Source organism: Labeo rohita, unplaced genomic scaffold (assembly GCF_022985175.1).
Source record: "Labeo rohita strain BAU-BD-2019 unplaced genomic scaffold, IGBB_LRoh.1.0 scaffold_98, whole genome shotgun sequence".
In the NCBI taxonomy this organism is placed as follows: domain Eukaryota; kingdom Metazoa; phylum Chordata; class Actinopteri; order Cypriniformes; family Cyprinidae; genus Labeo; species Labeo rohita.
The window spans coordinates 37,016-56,752 of NW_026129942.1; the positions used below are offsets into that span (position 1 = coordinate 37,016).

Sequence of the window (19,737 nt, forward strand, 5' to 3'; positions counted from 1 at the left end):
CTTAAGAGTCAAGCATTATTGGTCATTTTCACACATAGGTAATTGGTAATAACATATAAATAAAAATCCAATACATGTATTTAAGTAAACCTTTTTAAGTCATTTCCTTACTAAAATTCAATAAATATAAAAAACCGAATAACATATTCTTAGAATGGGAACTCTATCACAGCCTATTTTCATTTTTGACCTGTTTTTTACATTAAAAATGTAAAGTTACAATTTTCTTTAGGTCATTCCATGAAATGTAAAACAGAGTGACCCAAAATATTATTAGAAGCCAATTTTAGCCATTTTATTCAGACGGATTAACATAAACATTTACCATTTATGGCATTTTTGCAAAACCTTATTACATTTCTATAAAGGAAGTGGTCTGTTAACTTCTGGTTTACGCCATAATGTTTCTTTTTGACCTTTCATAAACCATGTCTTGTGTTTCTTTTTCACATGATGGCAACAAAACTAACACTGAAAGAGGAACTGTAGCATACAAAAGCTTGAATGATAGCCGTGTGATCCATACTAACAGACATGACATGCAGAATTAACACCACAAACAACTGTGAAAATTGTGAACAATCTCTTTATTTAGACACGCATCCCAATAGCAAACAAGAATTCATATTGGAATTCATGTAACCCTATCAACAGTGTAGGATTGTTGTGAAATTTTAATGTTGTTTCTGCTATTTATTTTTAACCAAACTTTTTGGCAAGTTATTATAAGATGTACACAGGGAAACCTGCTTCACATACATTACCAGTCAAAAGGGTTTGAACAGTAAGATTTGTAATGTTTTTTTTTTTAAAGAAACTCTTCGGCTCACCAAGCCTGCAGTTATTTGATCCAAAATATAGCAAAAGCAGTACAATTGTGAAATATTTTTACTATTTAGAATAACTACTTTCTATTTGAATATATTTTAAAATGTAATTTATTCCTGCGATCAAAGCTACATTTTCAGCATCATTACTCATTCTAATATTGCTGTTCACTTATTATTATTAATTAATTTAATAATAATAATAATATTTTAAAACAGTTGGGTACTCTTTTCGAAGATTCGAAAAAAAAAAAGCTTTTGTAACATTATACACTATACCATTCAAAAGCTTGGAGTTTTTAATTATAGAGATTAATACTTTTATTTAGGATGCTTTAAATTGATGATAAAGACATTTAGAATGTTACAAAAGATTTCTATTTCAAATAAATGCAGTTCTACTGAACTTTCTATTAAAAAAAACTGGAAAAAAGATTTTTGAGCAGCAATTCAGAATATTTAATATCAGAATATGAAGGATTGTAATAATGCTAAAAGTTTGGCTTTGAAATCACAGGAATGAATTACATTTTAAAATATATTAAAATAGAAAATATATTTTAAATAGTAAAAATATTTCAAAATGTGACTCTTTTTATTGTACTTTGGATTAAATAAATGCAGGCTTGGTGAGCAGAAGAGACTTATTTAAAAAAAAAAATAAATAAAAATAAAAACATTAAAAATCTTACTGTTCAAAAACATTTAACTGGTAGTGTATTAACTTTTTGTTTTATTATTTCTGCTAAAATGTGAGCAGAAAGGAAAAGAACACTTATAAAGGTTTCTCAACACACATTTTTTCCCTCAATCAAACACTCAGTTTCTAACAAAAATAGAAAAAATAGTTTTCAACAAAAGCATTGCATTACTGCTTTATTGTCTTAATATTGAGTATTTGCTTCTTCAAAGTCAACACAGCTTCACACTGTCTATGATTACTGCCATTGCTCCAAAAAGTAAAATAGTAGAACATATACTCATGGTCAACGCAGAGCTCAGAACAGGTTATTAACAAAAAAAAAAAAAACTCGGAACACATCCAAACCAGGAAATCTTTCTCTCACATCCTTAAAATCTACATCCAAGCAAAGTGTCTGACTAGGTAAGTGCTGCATAGTTAAATGAATCTTCATTTCGATCCCCTTAAAGGAGTAGTAAGTGGAAATACACATACAGGGGATCGTGAACAGACGCCTTATAGAAATGATATGTAATTATACATTCACTGTTTAAAGGTGCATTAATGCAAGTTGCCATAGAGAGTTTGACTATGTGCGTATAGGAGGTGTATAGGACAGCGAGTGAATCAGATCAGTAGAATCTCAGGTTCGGTTACAGCACAGTACAGCATGAAGCCCATCTCGTCAATGTCGTCCTCAGTAAAACCCTGAAACAGATTCACGTTAGGTTTGAAGTAACTAGGCAAGATTCCAGTTTCCAGATATCCGATTAGCTCTGTGATCGCCTGCTGGAACCTATCAGCGAACGACGATTCCGACCAGTCTGTTTCTTTTTCGCTCATGTGCAGAATGACGTTGCTGAGATGGCTGCCGTTGAGCTTGCGTAGCGAAGGGCAGTTGCGGCACACCGCCTTTAGCGTTTTCAGGCACTTTCTTCTGACCCCCGAGTCTGCTTTGTCAAGCGCTGCTAGTCTAGCTGTTTCGCTGGTGTATAAGCTCTGGTACCAGACGTAGTCGAATGACCCGGTGATCTCTCGTTGCGCTGTAAGCTTCATCTCGCCAAGGCGCACTGTTGGCAACATTGTTATATAGAAGCGTTCTCCGCTGTCGTAACTGCTTTGGGTTAACCCTTCGATCTCTAGTTTGAGCTCAGGAGACCCAAGCACCGGCCGGACCTCGCACTCCAGGGTTCCGGTCAGCGAGGGCCAGTTCATCGATTCCATCACGGTCTTGCCTAGTTGCTCAGAAACAAGCCGCGACGACAAGTATCCACCCAGCAGATGTCGGTCCCAGTAGCTCCGCCCCCTCGGGAAGTACTCGAGGTTTTCGCGACGCACCATGCAGTACTGAGGGTGACCCAAAAATGTGTCCTCTCCGGCAATAGGCGTCCACAGGCTGGACTCCAACTGTATGGAACACATTTGTAGTTAATTTAAATACAAATTCAAGAAGCAATTTCAGGGATAAGCACGTAGCCATTTTAAGATCAGTGTATAAGATCAAAGATTCAGGTGTTGAGATTTGTGATATTAAGGTTGGTATGAATATGATCTAAACCAATTTTGGTCAATAATTTACATATATTATAGAAAGAGCCAATTGAAAACTATGTTCATTTAAAAATGGTTGAAAGGCTTATGGAGGATGTAAAAAATTATATTACATTATACTATATTATATTATTAAATTAAATTAAATAATATGTTTTTGGAGAATCCCAAATAAGTTGATTAATATATTATTATGCATTATAACATTATATTGTATTATAATACTTTTTTGGGGGTTTTGGGGACTCGTAGATAAGTTGATGCATTATATAATATTATATTATATTAAATAATCAGAGTTTTTGGTGACTTGTAGATAAGCTGATAATTATATTACATTACATTATATTATATTACATTTATGAGTGTTTGGTGACTCGCAGATAAGTTTATTCAATTAAATTAAATATACATAAATATATTAATTATTATATATATTATTCAATTAAATAAACAGTTTTTGGTGACTCGCAGATAAGTGGATTATTATATCAGTAGATATAATATAATATAATATAATATAATAATCCACTTATCTGGGGGAAAACTGATAATATAATATATCATAATATAATGTAATATAATGTAATATAATGTAATATAATGTAATATAATGTAATATAATGTAATATAATATAATATAATGTAATAATCAACTTATCTGTGAGTCACCAAAAACTCTGATTATTAATAATATAAAATAAACTAAAAAAAATGAATAAAATAAAATAATATAATATATCCACTAAAGTCTGCATGACTCATGAATTCAAAAGAAATTGAATAAAAAAAAATTTAAATACATTAACGAACATACATTATCAGTAATAAAACTGCAGGCTAGCTCTGGATATCATGAATCCCTAATGGGGACGAGTGATCCACACAGGATATTCATACCTGTAGGGGCACGATCAGGCAGGCATGGTCAGCTTTAACCACTTGCAGGTCGTCGAGCAGTGACCCGGCCAGCGTCATGTCTCCTAGCGGCATGTCTGGGTGTTTGGAGTGCAGGAAGGCCTGGATCTCTGTGGCTATATCTAACGCTCGCTGCTGTGCGACAGACACCTCCTTCGCTGACAGACACACTCGTGTTCTGTAATACTGCTGCAGACGCTCCGCAAACGTCATCACACATAGATCCATGCGTTTCCGTCTCTGAGGTTGGTCAGCATCACAGCGCTGGGACTCAGGTGAGGGCAGGGGGATGGGTTGGGACAACTCCGCTAAACACAAAAAAAGGTTTCTACTGAAAACAGCATTCACAACCCATTTTACTTCCATAACATGATCAAACGGGACGTTCAGTGACATTAATGCCTAAATAAGGTAACTTTCCATTCTATTCCATTCCATTAATAGCAATTTGACTTCTGGTTAACACTCACCACTCTGAGAATTAATACATTCTGACAAATAATCACAAAGCTTTTTTTGTTTGGATTAGCATGCATTGTGCAGGAAAAGACCGTAAACAGGGTCAGCATTAATTTCTTGTTGCTTTTAAGCCACTTGAAGCCTCTTAAGTCTTCCAAATGAAGGTTTTTCCCAAGTATGTACCTTTCTTGGTTGCAGCAGCAATCTGTTTCATGACCACTCCTTCTATACCCTTGTGTAGCAGTTTGGGGGAGGCACTAACCAAGCTTAACTCCTCCCAGCTGTCCGTCATCTTCTTGTCAGGCTTCTCATCAGGAGGCCTGCCGGCACGTTCTATTAACTACAACATCACAGGAAGAGGAGGAAGAGAAGATATAGGAGACAAAAAATTAACAAATAATCAAAAGCTCTAATAGAGTGGAACAATTGGGTATTAGACCATTAAACACAGACCTAGTGTGAGCTACAAGGTTTGGTTATTGTACTTTTGTTGAAGCCATCAGCCTGCATTGTATCAATTTTTAAATATTAAAATTTTAAATAATCATGTATAATTCCTATATATACTGGCGTTCAGAAGTATGGGATCAGTAAGATTTTTAAAGAAGTCTTTTCTGCTCATCAAGGTGTGCCTATTTGATTAAAAATACAGAAGAAACAGTAATACTGTAAAATATTATTGCAATTTAAAATAGTGGTTTTCTATTTTATATATTTTGAAATAGAATTTATTTCTGTGATGCAAAGCTGAATTTTCATCAGGCAGTAATTTTCATTACTCCAGTATGGAAACAGCTTAATATTTTGGAACCTGTGATACTTTTTTCAGGATTTCTTTGATGAATGAAAAGTTAAAAAAAGAACAGCATTTATATAAAATAGAGATCTTTTCTAACAATATTAGTCTTTACTATCACTTTTTATCAATTTAACACATCCTTGCTTGAATAAAAGTATTAATTTCTTAAAAAAAAAAAAAAAAAGGGTAATCACAGAATCCTTCAATCCTGAATACTGAGCAGCACAACTGTTGCAACATTGATAAAAATATCAGCATATTAGAATGATTTCTGAAGTATTATGTGACACTGAAGACTGGAGTAATGATGCTGAAAATTCAGCTTTGCATCACAGAAATAAATTCTATTTTAAAATATATTTAAAAAAAAACAAACATTATTTTAAATTGCAATAATATTTCACAATATTACAGTTTCTTCTGTATTTTTAATCAAATAAACGCAGCCTTGAAGAGCAGAAAAGATTTCTTTAAAAAATTAAAAATTAAAAATCCCAAACTTTTGAATGGCAGTGTGTGTGACATACACACAATATTATATTGACCAATCAGAACTGTGTGTGTGTAATACGCAAAAATAAATAATCACCCGTTTCACAGCTAAGGTGGCAATACCCAGCACCGCGGCTCCGCCGACCCCCAGCACCAGCCGGGCGTTGGACAACAGGAAGTCAATGACAGCAGCAATTCCATCTTCTCCTCGCCTTTTACCGGAATAATACATCACTTCCTCTGTGAAAGTGTCTAAAATGTCAATAGAGAAATACATGACCATTTGATTTCACATGCACAGTTTTTAGACATATGTCATGATATGAAGAGCTCATTTGCAAAAACAGATACCTCATAAGCCATCACTTAGAAAAATCATGTTTTTTTTCATTGTGCATTATAATTAATCTCAATCAAACTGCAGTTGGGTTATTTTGACTAAACTAAAAAAAAAAAAAAAAAAAAAAAAAAATAGTAAAACAATAAAAAACATGATTTTTGAAAATGTAAAAAAAAAAAAAAAAAAAAAAAAAACAAGCTATCTGTTTTTGCAAATAAATTCTTCATATATGCACGGTATTAAGAATACCATTTCTGGGCCATAAAGAGTAGTAATTCGGTATCACATTACTATATATTAAAGTGCTATTATTGATTTAACCATCTGCTGCCATTAATGTACTCCGGTAAGACACGCAGATCTCATGGGTGCTACGTGACAGACCAGGCGACTGAAGCCTCACCTGCCTCTCTCTCTCTCTTTCTCTCTCTCTCTGTGGATCAGAAATAGCTGTGGATCTTTATGAACTTCAACCCAGGAGGGGGCTTTACCAGGTCTAAATTTAGACCCATGTGGCCTAGTAACTCTCCACTTATTCATATGATAATTTTGTGATCCTGACTTAGTGTTCAGTTTCCATCTGTGATCTACAGATTACAGTAGCAAGACATAGGTGCATACAGTATCTCATAAATACCTTTTAGGCTTAATATTTTTATTCCAAAGGGATTTACAGATTCACATGCTTGCTAAGATCTACATTCCAAAGCTATTTTCCAAAAACAAAAAAAACAAAAAACAAACAAAAAAAAAAACAGCATGTTCTTGGCCAGATCACAGACAAACAAAAACAAAACAGTCTACAATCTTTATTTGGTTATTGAATAAAAAGCCAAATACACCTTAAAATTAGTACACATTAAATGACACGAGGCCTACATATAGATGGACTTTAAAACCTAGATAACAGTTAACATTAACTGTGTTTTCAGATAAGACAGTAGATTAAACACTATCAGTGGTTTAAATTTGCCTTGTTTACAGACGTGCTGTTTCACACGTATAACAATCCATCACGTTTTTCCTTTCTAAACATTTTATTAAATCACATATAACTAGTAAATATACTTAATTTCAGTAGTTCAAATAAGTTGAGAATTAAACTGAACCGAATCAAACAATAACGTTAGTGCTTCGCTTTGTTATTAGCGCTTGCTAACTTCACCAGCTGGCGAATACAGAAAACTAACACGCTTAGGTTACTGATATTAAACAGTTTACAGTTTATAACCACGAGTTAAACATCTCAACTAGCTTACCTTTATAAGGTAGTGTCAATTCAGAGCCATTAAAGCGTAGTATCAAATTGAGTAGTTTCGTCTGGCTCACGCTTGCCCTCTCACCTAAAACAAACACGTCATACGTCACTATTTCGCTGATTGACGTACATATGGACCAATGAGATGACAGTATCTCCAGACGTCAGAGCATTGCTTTATTTATACGGAATTTCTACGCATGGACAAAAATGCGGGGCGGCTCCACATTGTATTTGTAAAGCCGCCACAAATATATTTAATTATTTCGAAAATTATTTCGTGACGTGTTATATTTTCTTATTCTGTGACACTTATTTTATTGTGCGTATGTATTCTGAAACGAAAAACTCCAAATTAATTATTCCATATTATCCAGTTTATTTAATAGAAATTACTGATTTACACTACCAGTTTTTGAACAGTAATATTTTTAAATGTTTTTTTTTTTTAGGAATTCTCTTCTGCTCACAAGCCTGCAATTATTTGATCCAAAATTAGTAAAAGTAGTAATATTGTGAAATATTTTTACTACTTAAAATAACTGCTTTCTATTTGAATATATTTTAAACTGTAATTTATTCCTGAGATTAAAGCCAAATTTCCAGCATCATTCTAATATGTTGATTTGCTGGTCAAGAAGCATTTATTATTATTAATAATAATATCATCATAAATATTTATCTGAATTTATCGGAAAATAAAAAGCTTTTGTAACATTAAACTATACCATTTAAAACCTTGGTGTCAGTATATATATATATATATATATATATTTGCTTATAATTCTTCTTCTTATTATTTTTTTTAATAGAAATGAATACTTGTATTTAGCAGGGATGCTTTAAATTGATCAAAAGTGATGAAAAATCCAAATTTATAATGTTACAAAAGATTTCTACTTCAAATAAATGCTGTTCTTTAGACCTTTCTATTCATCAAAGAAACCTGAAAATGATTCAGAATGATTTCTGAAGGATCATGTGACTGGACTAATAATGGTAAAAATTCAGCTTTAAAATCACAGGAATAAATTATATTTTAAAAATATTTTAACATACAAATATGTTATTTTAAATAGTAAAAATATTTCAAAATGTTACTGTTTTTTCTGCATTTTGGATCAGATAAATACAGGCTTCTTTAAAAACATTAAAAATCGTACTGTTCAAAAACGTTTGGCTGGTAGTGTATTTATATATAAACTAGATCATATATAATTTATTAAAGCTTCATTATGAGTACATTGTAATCAACCTAATATTTAATAGTTTAAATAAATAATTGGGTGGAAAGTTCTCTTATACCATCTAGTGGACATTCAAACACTCTTTCTACTTACAACCAGCGCTTGAAGAAATAACCTGCAGGACATTTATTGGGTAAACAGTGGGTACATTGAGGTAAATAGTTTATCCAACAATTCAAGATGGCATAGTGGCACAGAGATCCGGCCACACTAAATATTTACATTTTTATTTCAGAACTGAATAAAATAGTGCATAGTGTAAATAATAAATATATCAGACTTGGAGAAAAATGTAAACTTTTTTATGCATGTTAAAAGAAGTGTAGACAGAAAATGATGCTCCTATTCCATATTAATGGACAACACAAAATGAACTAAAGAAAAATAAACTTCTTACAAAAAAAACTAACATGTTTCAGGAAATACTGGATGTGATTGTTTTTGGTATTTAAAAGTCAGCTACAAAATACAACAGATATGAACAATCTCAATTTTCCATTGAACTAGAAAAATAAAGAACGAACATAGAAATTTCCAAAAACACACAGAACATTTCTCTTTAATCATTTATGCAGTCTGATCTACTCCATTTTGTTTTTAACCTTTAAACAAAAATAGTCTCATCTGTCAGCCTCTTAAATACAAAGTATATATAGTCTTGTGTAATCAAAAGCACTTTTCTATTGAACACCTGCAATGGGACAGACACTTTATCTTCTTTCTTTTACATTTCCTTCACTTCCATTCAACCTCAGAAACAAATCATATGAATTCGCTAAATAAATAAACATGAACTGTTGCCATTATGACAGCTGTAATGTGGCATGAATAAATTCTTTCCTTTAGAAATAAAGAGCCAAAACAAATTGCCATAGCTGTTAAATCAGAAGTTATAATGGAAATACCATCCTTAAATGGGAGAGAAAAAGAAATGAACATCAAAAACAGAAAAAAACAGCATTCAAAAGAAGAGATGACTAATGTAACTTTTTATCCCATTTTAGAAATATCAGAAACTAATATTGTGCACGTCAAGCAAATCAAAGATGATTCCAGGCCTTAGATTTGATCTCGTCTTTGTTAGTACAGCCACCGTGGACAGGCAAATGCACTGAGAAGCCACTGTATGCAAATCAAAGACATTTTATTATCATACTATTAACTTAAGTCAATCTATAGACATGAACAAAATTAGCTTTCAATTTCCCTCTTGCTCTGAGACTTTTGCAAAAATTAAAAATGATAATAAAAAATAAAACAAATCAGCCATGTTTACATTTCAAGGAGCAGTTCTCAAAAATCTGCCCTGACCAGTTGACATTTTTATTTGATATTATGTGAATGAGTTGTATGCATGACACTGGCACATTAACTGGGGTGCAAAACTGGTGAATTATGATTGAATTCCACTAGTCTGTTTAGATGTCTTTTTATTCCATACATTTCCTTTAAACACACAGAACAAAATAAAGTGGATCTTAAAGTATGATATGTCTGAATAGATAGATAAAGCCTCTTAATAAGTAAAGCAGCCGCTGTCTAATGTCCTTGAATCCACCCACACCAGAAGCATCTCTTTTACTGAGTCACTCCGTTGGTTTTCCGTCCCCTCGAGCAAATGTAAAGTCCTGACTGCGTCTCAGTGGCGTCTCATTTTGACTCGTCGCGGGGGGTGCGTGGTCATGTGTGTAGCGTGAGCCTGGCTCTCTTTCATCAGCTCTCCTCCACGAGTTTTCTGAACTGCTGTCGCCGTGACGTCTCTGTCGGGAGGAGAGGGAACGCCTCTGCAGCTCTTTGTCCATCTCTAAAATACGAGGCCTGTAATGAAAAAATGCTTTTAGCAAACTGCATGCGTGAATTGCAACCACTTCGTGAGACTTAAAGGATCAGTTCAAGCAGAAATGGAAATTCTGTCATCATTTACTCACCCTCATGTCATTCCAAACATATACTTTTTTCCATGGAACCCAAAAGGGATCTTAACGCAGCTCTATTTTTAATGACAGCTCACAGTGATCCCAGCATAAAGGTTCAGCTGACTGATATGACAGTACTCACTGTAGAAATACTCTACACTCCCAATCAAACAAATTTGAGGTTGGCAGATGTTTAATCTGGAATAAGTCTCTTTATTTGATTAAAAGAAATACAGTAAAATCAATTATATTCTGAAATGTTATTACAATTTAAAATAAATGTTTTCTGTTTTAATATATTTTAAAATGTAATTTATTCCTGTGATGCAACGCTGAATTTTTAGCATCATTACTCCAGTCTTCAGTGTCACATGATCCTTCAGAAATCATTCTAATATGCTGGTTTGCTGCTCAGAAACATTTCTTATTATCAGTGCTGAAAATAGCTGTGCTGCTTCATATTTTTATGTAAACTGTGATTCATTTTCCCCCAAAATTCTCTGATGACTAAAGAGCTCAAAACAAGAGCATTTATTTTAAATAGAATATTCACTAGTACTTTTGTTAATTTCATGCATCCTTGGATAAATAAAATTATTAATTTGATAAATAATGGATATTTCTAAGATAGTACAAACACTGAGTAGAATGGTCATGTGATCTCAAGATGGTGGCGCTCATTAGGGTAGTCCACTCTTAAAGTGGTAGTTCATCCAAAAATTAAAATTCTGTCATTCTGTCACCCTTATGTTGTTCTAAACCCATATGACCTTTATTCATCTTCAGAACATAAATTGGGATATTTCTGATGAAATCCGAGAGTTTTCTGGCCCTGCATAGACAGCAATGCAACTGACACGAAAGGTACTGACACAGAAGAGAAGAAATTGCTGAACACAGTCATTATTTTTATTTTCTTTGTGCACAAACAGTATTCTCGCAGCTCCATAAAGTTAAGGGTGAACCACTGATGTCACATGGATTATTTTAATGATGTCCTTACTATCTTTCTGGGCCCTGAACGCGGTAGTTGCATTGCTGTCTATGCAGGGTCAGAAGACTCTCAGATTTCACCAAAAAATATCTTAATTTGTGTTCCAAGGACGAATTACAACCTCACTGGTTTGGAGAGACATGACGGTGAATAATCAATGACAGAATTTTCATTTTTGGGTGAACTATCCCTTTAATAATTTGTGAAGAAAATCTGTAGAAACTGTGGAAAATCCAGCTAGATTACTAAAAGAAGTCCGTGTTCAGTTCTCTTCAACAAGCCATGCTATTTTCGGTATTACTTATGTCTACAGCACAAATAGAGTGGGATGAGTTGCATACCAAAGTTTGCGATTAATCAGAAGTAACGACAGATATTCTCTATAGTGACGTGGATTAAACTGAAAAAAATATGTTGGCTGTGGACTTGGTTTGATCTATTAGTTGCTGATTTGATGGAGGCAGATCTGAATGTGGTACGAAAGACTTCGCAAGTACCTGTGTGCAGCATCTGGGTCGGCCTTACGGTGTGAGCGTTTGGCTTTGAGTATGTGCCGTCTTTCAGAAGAGTGGATGGATGGGCTCAGAGAACTGGAGTTCAAGCGAGGGGCATCCGGCCTTGTTCTACAATGAAACCAGAATGGATATCAGAGAAGTGTACACACCCACACATGCTTTCCGACCTTTCAAGAACTCTGACTTAAAACCAGAGTAACTCACTTTCTCAGAATGATGACAGCTCTCCTCTCCTTGATGTCCTGTGGGCGGATGCAGTGCGTGATGTCATCCGCTGCGTAGCCACTAAAACCAATCAAAAGCAGTGAGCATGAGCAAGAACTATATTTTAAAACATTTTAGCACAATTACAAAAGTAGATGTTTTTAGGTAATGAAAAGCTAATAATTCCTTAAATAATTTAAAGTAATAAATTAAATAAAATACTTAAGAAGAATGAAATGTTTGCTAAATATTTTAGGTCAAAGAGCTTCAGCTGACAAAAATAAATAAATAAATAAATAAATCAATCAAGTTTTTGGACCTTACCAAGGTGGTAATGGCCTTACATAAAATATGGTGGCACCATTATGGTACAGTGATGAAATATACCAATGGTTTTGAAATTTAAGTACAATTTTATTTGCATGATATTTCCAAAAACACCATGGTATGAACACAGCATTTATTATAGTTCACTAAAACTAATATATTATATATATAACATATTTTTCAATTAACATATTTAAATATATAAATGCATGTGTGTGTATTTATATATACATAAATATACACAGCACACACACACATATATTATGTACACAAAAACTTGCGATTAATCATTGCCGAGCACTAAAAAATATCTAATAAAAAATCACAACATAATGAAATAAATTCACAAATCTGTAACAGTATCTCAGTGATACTAAAATAATACAGTACCATGCCATAGCATGTAAAATATTACGATATCACCACGGTACCAGTACTATATGGTACTTTTTTGTCACTTATCTTTTGAAGTACCATGTAAAAGCCATGCTATATGAGTATGGTAATTATATAGTACCACAGTATAAATCAGTATGTTTTATCGTAACGCCGTATCACATATAAATGAACTTGCAAAACTATACCAGAACATACCATGGTACTAGCATGGTATTTTGGACATGTACCATAGTAGTACTTTGGTACTGGTATGGTAGCAGGGTACTTTTCAAAATACCATAGTATTACTACTGTACCGCCATTGTACTTTTTCGTAAGGATGCTGTTTTAAAGAACCTCATAATAATTGCATGTTTTTGTGACAAAGTAGTGTCCGGACTAGTACCGACCTGAGGACTGTGACACTACCGCGCCTCACGGGCAGGTAGAGCACGGGCTCGGACACACGGATGGGCTTGAACTGAAACTTGCATCCGAAGCAGAGCGCGCTATCGCTGAAGAACGACACGGACACTATCGGTCGCTCGAAGATGTGGATGGGGTCCACGTGGGACACGATACAGCCCCCGGGCTGGTAGTCATTGATCACGGCGCTATTCACAAAGCCCTCCGGTATGACGCCGTGCGTCACGAGGCGATCGATGACCAGCTCGTGTACCCAGTCCGGGATCTCGTCCACTTCGCCTTTGGAGTACAGCCGCTCCTGCCCGGGCCCGCGCTTCTCCAGCTGCGAGCCGTACGTGTAGCCCTCCCCGAAAAAGTATTTGTTCCGCAGGGGCGCCCGGTCCACCGTGTGCTCCCGGTAGAGCCCCTTGTCTCCCTTGGCAACCACCTCGTCTATCTTCGCCTCAATGAGTGCGCACTCCTCTTGCGTGAAGATACTCGCCTGCTTAATGCTGCTCTTCACTTTACGCGCCTCTGCGTCCCGCCGCTCCTCGTATTCGCTCTCGTCGTCATCCGACTCGCGGTACTTGCGCTTCTCGCCGTTGCTGTACTCGAAAACTTTGTCCCTGTGCGGTGTCATCGACTTCAGCTTCTCCCGCAGATCCGTAAAACCGGCCATTTTCAAAAGCAAAGTCCGAAAATTCGCGGCAAAATACTGTTTAACCTGAATTCACTTCAGGTCCCCATGTTAGTTACTATCGGTCACTGAAGTCGTGCGCGACGTGACCGAAGGCCCGCAGCGGTGCCGCCTGCTTCCTCTCCCCCCCGTTTAGCAAATTAAACCAACCAAAGTTTCCACTGCCCCATTCCACGAGCAACCCGACTGAATCTGTAACGTAAAGCAGTGAGTGGGCTGTCAATCACAGGTGGCGTTTCCCTGCGTTCAGTCTCATAACATTAGCAAGTAGCACAGCTACGCCACCACTAGCTTCCAGTGGACTCAGGCTTACAACTGCGCGTTGTTTGAAACTCACGCCTTCTGGTTACTGCAACCGCCTTGCTGCTCAGCCTATTTTAATGTATCCAAGAAATAATAATTATTATGCTGCTGCACGACTGCACAAAGCCTTGTAGAGAACATAAACTCGTGGAACCAAAACTGTTTGGCGAGCTGCGCATGCGCGTCATGCCTTGCGCGTAGGCACGAGGGTCTGGTCCGGTGACAGCCAATGAGCGACGCGATCAGCTGTCAGCAAAGCCCTGCGGCTATAAAAAAGCTATTTTATGATCTTTAGCAATTTTTTTACGAATTTATAATAATAATAATAATAATAATAATTATTATTATTATTGTTATTATTATTATTACTTTTTGTAGAAACGTGGAGAGTATAAAAATACGTGCTCAAAACTTGTCTCGGTCTTCATGAGTTTAACAGACAATATTGCAATTAATATTATTGGCATTATTGCTTATAATAATAGCAGTCTGTGTTGTATATTCAGTTTTTTCTCATGTATTTATTTTTTATTTTTTAATTTATTTTTTCATTTCCTTGTGTCTGCTTAGAAATGTTTGAGCTCTACCCCTGATTACTTATTTTATTAAAAAAAAGTTTAATCATGCTAAATGTCATGTTCATTTTTGTTTTAATTTGATTAACTCTTCTGATTTTGTCATTGAAATGATATATAACAATAACTGATGTGCAAAGCAGGTTAGAAAACTAATTTACCAGAGATTATGATGTTCCATGCCTCAAATCTGAAGGGGTTTCTTGGCAGTAAATCTCATTTTTCACAATGAAAAAGTGGTAACACTTTACAATAAGGTTCGTTAGTTAACATTAGTTACTACATTAGTCAACATGAACTAAGAATGAACAATACTTCTATAGCATTTATTAATCTTAGTTAATTTTAGCATTTACTAATGCATTATTAAACTCACAAGTTTTGTGTTAACAGTAGATAATGCACTGTGAACTAACATGAACAATGAAGGACTGTATTTGTAATAACTAACATTAACAAAGATGAATAAATACTGTAACAAATGTATTGTTCATTGATTGCTCTTGTTAGTATACATTAACTAATGTTAAAAATGACACATTATTGTAAAGCATTTAAGTTAAATTTGCTGTATTTTAACTGTATTCATTAATTATATCTTAGAAATCTTAGAGATGATCTTCATATTTCAGTTTCTCCTAAATACTGTGAAAAGTTACAGTAGGACAATTATAGTAGGACAACTTACTAAGTTTCAATCAAGAAATTTATTAAGAAAACTGTACAAAAACATAATACAAATGTAATGATCTTGGTCTCACATTTTAACTAACAGCTAAATATACAAAGCTTGACTGTGAAAAATGTCTGAAAACCATTTCACAGTCAGTCTGTGTGAGAGAATGTGAGTGAAAAAAAAGATTACATTCATGCTGTTCTCCTGAGTAACATCTCTCTTCATTCAAACTTACATGTGCATGTGGTAGACATTTAATATAAAAAAAACATTTCATTGCTTTCACATCTACAATACCTTTTTGCACAATAATAATCCATCTGTATAAATATTATGCATTATGCAATACAAAAATAATGCTTTTTATTCATTGTATGTCTTCTGTACATAACATGTGAACAAATACACATGATTAGTGCAAACATTGCATTAAGAGGTTTGGTTTAGTTATGAGATGATCAGTAAATGGAAAATAACCTGATTATACAGATTACACATAGAGAAAACATAGTATTTGTTCTGTGTTTATCTATATGTGGTTTTGTTACAGCATGGTGATTTCACTGGGTGGCAGCGTCAGCCTCTTCTCTCGGACAGAGAGCATATTCTCAATGTGCATGGCGATAACCCGACACAGCTCCAGACCCTACAAACAGCATATATCCTCATAAACCACTCATTCACACTTTTACACTGCTCTCATGGTGTTGGATGTGCATTACCTGTTCCAGTTGTAACTGTGTGACCCTGTGGTTGGTTAAGTCCCCTATCAGGATGTCTACATAAGGGTAACTGGATCCAGCGCTGGGCCGCTGTGTGTGAGCTGACTGAATCAGCTTCAGCGGGAACTTCACCTGCACCTCCTGCCAACAGAAAATCAGTTTGGAAAACTAAAAACATTACACATATTTAAGACCAATTAATAAAAACATTCAAAACTTGTATGCATTTAATGCCATGACCTTACGAATTTCATACGTTCTTCTAAGGTCTTAACTAAGTCTGTGTGTTTGCAAAACGCACATGAGTGTCTTTGTGCAGGAAGTGCAGTCCGTTCTGATTGACAGCGAGGAGGCACGGTGCAGCGATGGTGCTGTTGCTGCTGCTTTGGATGTAGAAGAAGGACGATCCAAACATGGGAAATGCACACACCAAACCTGAAGTTACACAGAGAAACACAATTCAACAAACCTTGCTTTTTATCATGGTAATATCTGATAGCAAAAAGGTAAAAAGTGAATGTGTTTGGCACTGATGAGAGTAAATACCCAGGAACTGGGATCTGGCCTGGTGAGGGTTCAGACTTTGGACGGCGTGTACATGTTGGGCAACCAGTTGCATCCACTGCTGAGGCACCTGTCTGCCAAAGATCTCAACCGGGATGTATTCTATCAGCTCATGACTACAAAAAGAGAACATTTTTGAAAGTCAATATGCTGAAAATGAATAGATGTGAAAAGATTTTAATAAGAAACATCCCAAAGGAAAGTAGTGCTCATGTATCAGATGTTAGTTGTAAAAATTCCTTAGGAAATATACACTATTGTTCAAAATGAAAAATTAATGCGACATTATATCTCTCAATTCTAATTTTTTTTTTTCAGAATTGCAAAATATAAACTTGAAATTTTGACCTTTTCTCCCAGAATTGCAAGATATAAACATGCAATTCTGACTTTTTTCTTATTATTATGAAATATAAGGTCCAGTTTTCAAGGAAAAAATACTTATTTTCTAAGAATTGCGAGTTTATATCACAATTCTGACTTAATTTGGAATTGTGTTATAAAGTCAGAAATGCAAGATATAAACTCAAAAAAAAGTCACAGTTGTGAGTTTTCATCTCGCAATTCTGATTATTTCTTAAAACTGCATTTGTTTGTCAAAATTCTGAGTTCATTTCTTACAATTCTGACTTTATAACTCGCAAACGTGAGTTTATATTAAAAAGTCAGAACTGTGAGATAAAATTTTGAGAGTAATTTTTTTCAGTGACGGAAACAGACTTCCATAGGGGGCAATATGATTTTTGTCTGAAAGAAGTTAATACTTTTATTTAACGAAGATGCATTACATTGATCAAAGCAACAGTAAAGGCATTTATATTGTTACAAAAGATTTGTCTAAAATAAAACTCAAATGTCTGAGTTAATTTCTTTAGATATTGGTTATTCTGTGGGATGGTTATTCTTCTGGTTATTTTGTGGGATAATAAACACCATTTTTTTCTGATTCTAATTTCCAGATATTACTCCTAGGGTGAAAATTAAGTCAAATTGTATGCATATATAAAAGTGCATAAAGAATGAAAAATGTCTAAAATGGAAACACACATAGTAGGCGTGTAGAGACTGTCTTTGGCTCTGTGTTGAAGAGCAGCAAGTTTGGCAAACTGATTAAACTGCTGTTCACTGATCTTTCCCTGAGGTACAACATTCAACAGACCCTTCAGGTAGTCTGGCAGAACCTGTGCAAATACAAACACACAATTATGAAGAAATACTATAGGTATGGATACATTATAATTACGATATAACTGTGTTATGTATTGTTTATTTATTACGTAATTGTCATACAAAATGTGCTCCAGTGATTTATTATATTTACAAAAGTTTGAGCTTGGTACAATTTTAATGTTTTCGAAAGAATCTCACTAACAGCAAATGATAAAGAATGATAATGCATGGAAATGTAATGTATTTTCGTAACATTGTGTCCTGACCAGATGCAATTTCAGGAAGTTTTAAATACTATCAGTATGAACATAGAGGTTGATATTTTAGTGCATTGTATCTGGTTAAGACATGTGTGAGTAATGGCATGTGATAAGACAGACATGTCTTGCCTGGTTATAGTGCATGGTGACACAGAGCTCATTGTCAAACTTGAGCGGATGGGCCCAGATGACTCGTCTGAACCAGAAGCTGTAGTTGGGATCAATTTGCTCCGCCTCTGTTGCAATGTCTAATATGTACTCTCTCTTATTTAGAGGCCGCACATTCTGACCTGGATGATGGCACCAAAAATATATGAATGAATGAATCTGTTAGGGTATGTTCGGAATGTCACACTACTCATGCTGTTCTCGAAGTATGCATATTTATATTGTGAATAATACAGAATTTTTCTACACAGAATATCTGGATGATCTACTTATCCTAAATTTGCTACATAAACAAGTATAGGACAATATAATAATAAGTATAGGACAAGCCTTTAATTTCTAGTAAGACTAATGAACCAGATGTAAAAGCAGCTGTAATTTTTTAATATGTCCTTTTTGACTCATTTTGTCTAATAAAAGTTAACAACTGCTGAATTAAACATCCAATATGAGGTCATGAAATAATCATTTTTGGCCATTTTTGCAATATTCAGTGTACAGTTTTCTAGTATTTCATTCCGAACATACCCTTAAGAAATGATACAGAAAAACGATATCATTGGAATTACAGCCAATCAGAATCCATTCTGCTTTAAAGAGTGTGGGCATTTAAAGTGGCAGACAACAAAAATGCATTGCATGCTTATAATGAGCAGAATGTTATCATGCATTAGTGGTGACACTATTATAGTTATTGTTATTGTCATCTTTATAGTTATGGGCCTTGATAGAGGTGTAAGCACATCAATCTGTACCTCTGTTGGTGACTATGAAAATTGTGTACTCATCCATTGCCTCCAGCCTTTGCAAGGCCATCTCATAACACAACTCCTCTATAACATCCAGTGCAACCTGCAAACAAAGCAATTTTAACTTCTACCTTAACTATTACAATCACGTTCAATAAAAGATACAAACCGCCACATAAGAAAAGAGACGTACAGAGCAGGTTTTGATCTTTAAATGTCTCTCAATTCCTCCAGGGAATAGAAACAGCTGCCGCTTTGAGCTTCGACCAGCCTGAAAACACATTCATGAAAATAATTACATTGTAATATATACCACATACACTATTGAACAAAAGACTGGGGTTAGTGGAGGTATGTATGATCTTGTGTTTATGTGTATTTATTGACCATTATGGCTTTGAGCTCCATACTGCTGGGGTAAACACTCCTGCCTCCAAACTGAAAGGTCTTTCTCAGGTTCTGCTCACAAGCTTTAGCAATTCCTGTAGATCACACATTAAATATATTAGATCATTGTACCTCATGTTTTATATTGGAGACT

The 19,737-nt window shown here is 34.7% G+C and overlaps 3 protein-coding genes across 3 annotated transcripts in view; all 3 read right to left on the reverse strand.

Annotated features, from left to right (window-relative positions):
* Positions 1–566: 566 nt before the first annotated feature.
* mief2 (mitochondrial elongation factor 2) lies at positions 567–7,463 on the reverse strand. Its single transcript, XM_051105403.1, has 5 exons — positions 7,328–7,463; positions 5,826–5,980; positions 4,621–4,777; positions 3,961–4,286; positions 567–2,916 (listed from the first exon to the last, which is right to left on the reverse strand). Exons 2-5 carry the CDS (start codon positions 5,958–5,960, stop codon positions 2,137–2,139), a joined length of 1,398 nt encoding a protein of 465 aa, XP_050961360.1. The 5' UTR covers positions 5,961–5,980; positions 7,328–7,463; the 3' UTR covers positions 567–2,136.
* Positions 7,464–8,859: 1,396 nt separating this feature from the next.
* Positions 8,860–14,518, reverse strand: alkbh5 (alkB homolog 5, RNA demethylase). The gene is made up of 4 exons (XM_051105402.1): positions 13,318–14,518; positions 12,203–12,283; positions 11,981–12,106; positions 8,860–10,391 (listed from the first exon to the last, which is right to left on the reverse strand). The coding sequence occupies exons 1-4, from the start codon at positions 13,989–13,991 to the stop codon at positions 10,160–10,162; spliced, it is 1,113 nt and encodes a 370-aa protein (XP_050961359.1). The 5' UTR covers positions 13,992–14,518; the 3' UTR covers positions 8,860–10,159.
* Positions 14,519–15,643: 1,125 nt separating this feature from the next.
* The window catches only part of myo15ab (myosin XVAb), a 48,150-nt gene continuing 44,056 nt past the window's right edge, over positions 15,644–19,737 (reverse strand). The window contains 9 exon segments of the mRNA XM_051105388.1: positions 15,644–16,209; positions 16,286–16,426; positions 16,587–16,720; positions 16,832–16,965; positions 17,897–18,030; positions 18,409–18,569; positions 19,203–19,299; positions 19,390–19,467; positions 19,584–19,678. Of these exon segments, the coding sequence (XP_050961345.1) occupies positions 16,108–16,209; positions 16,286–16,426; positions 16,587–16,720; positions 16,832–16,965; positions 17,897–18,030; positions 18,409–18,569; positions 19,203–19,299; positions 19,390–19,467; positions 19,584–19,678 (1,076 nt within the window). The 3' untranslated portion in view covers positions 15,644–16,107.

Excerpts from the sequence above, each read along its gene's own strand:
- mief2 (XM_051105403.1), bottom strand. The coding sequence starts at position 5,960 with ATGTATTATTCCGGTAAAAGGCGAGGAGAAGATGGAATTGCTGCTGTC. Across the intron at positions 4,287-4,620 it reads TGCTGCTGCAACCAAGAAAG|CGGAGTTGTCCCAACCCATC; the intron begins GTACATACTTGG and ends TTTTGTGTTTAG. Across the intron at positions 2,917-3,960 it reads GCCTGATCGTGCCCCTACAG|TTGGAGTCCAGCCTGTGGAC; the intron begins GTATGAATATCC and ends TGTTCCATACAG.
- alkbh5 (XM_051105402.1), bottom strand. The coding sequence starts at position 13,991 with ATGGCCGGTTTTACGGATCTGCGGGAGAAGCTGAAGTCGATGACACCG. Across the intron at positions 12,107-12,202 it reads GCTGTCATCATTCTGAGAAA|AACAAGGCCGGATGCCCCTC; the intron begins GTGAGTTACTCT and ends GTTTCATTGTAG. Across the intron at positions 10,392-11,980 it reads GACCCAGATGCTGCACACAG|GCCTCGTATTTTAGAGATGG; the intron begins GTACTTGCGAAG and ends TTTTCATTACAG.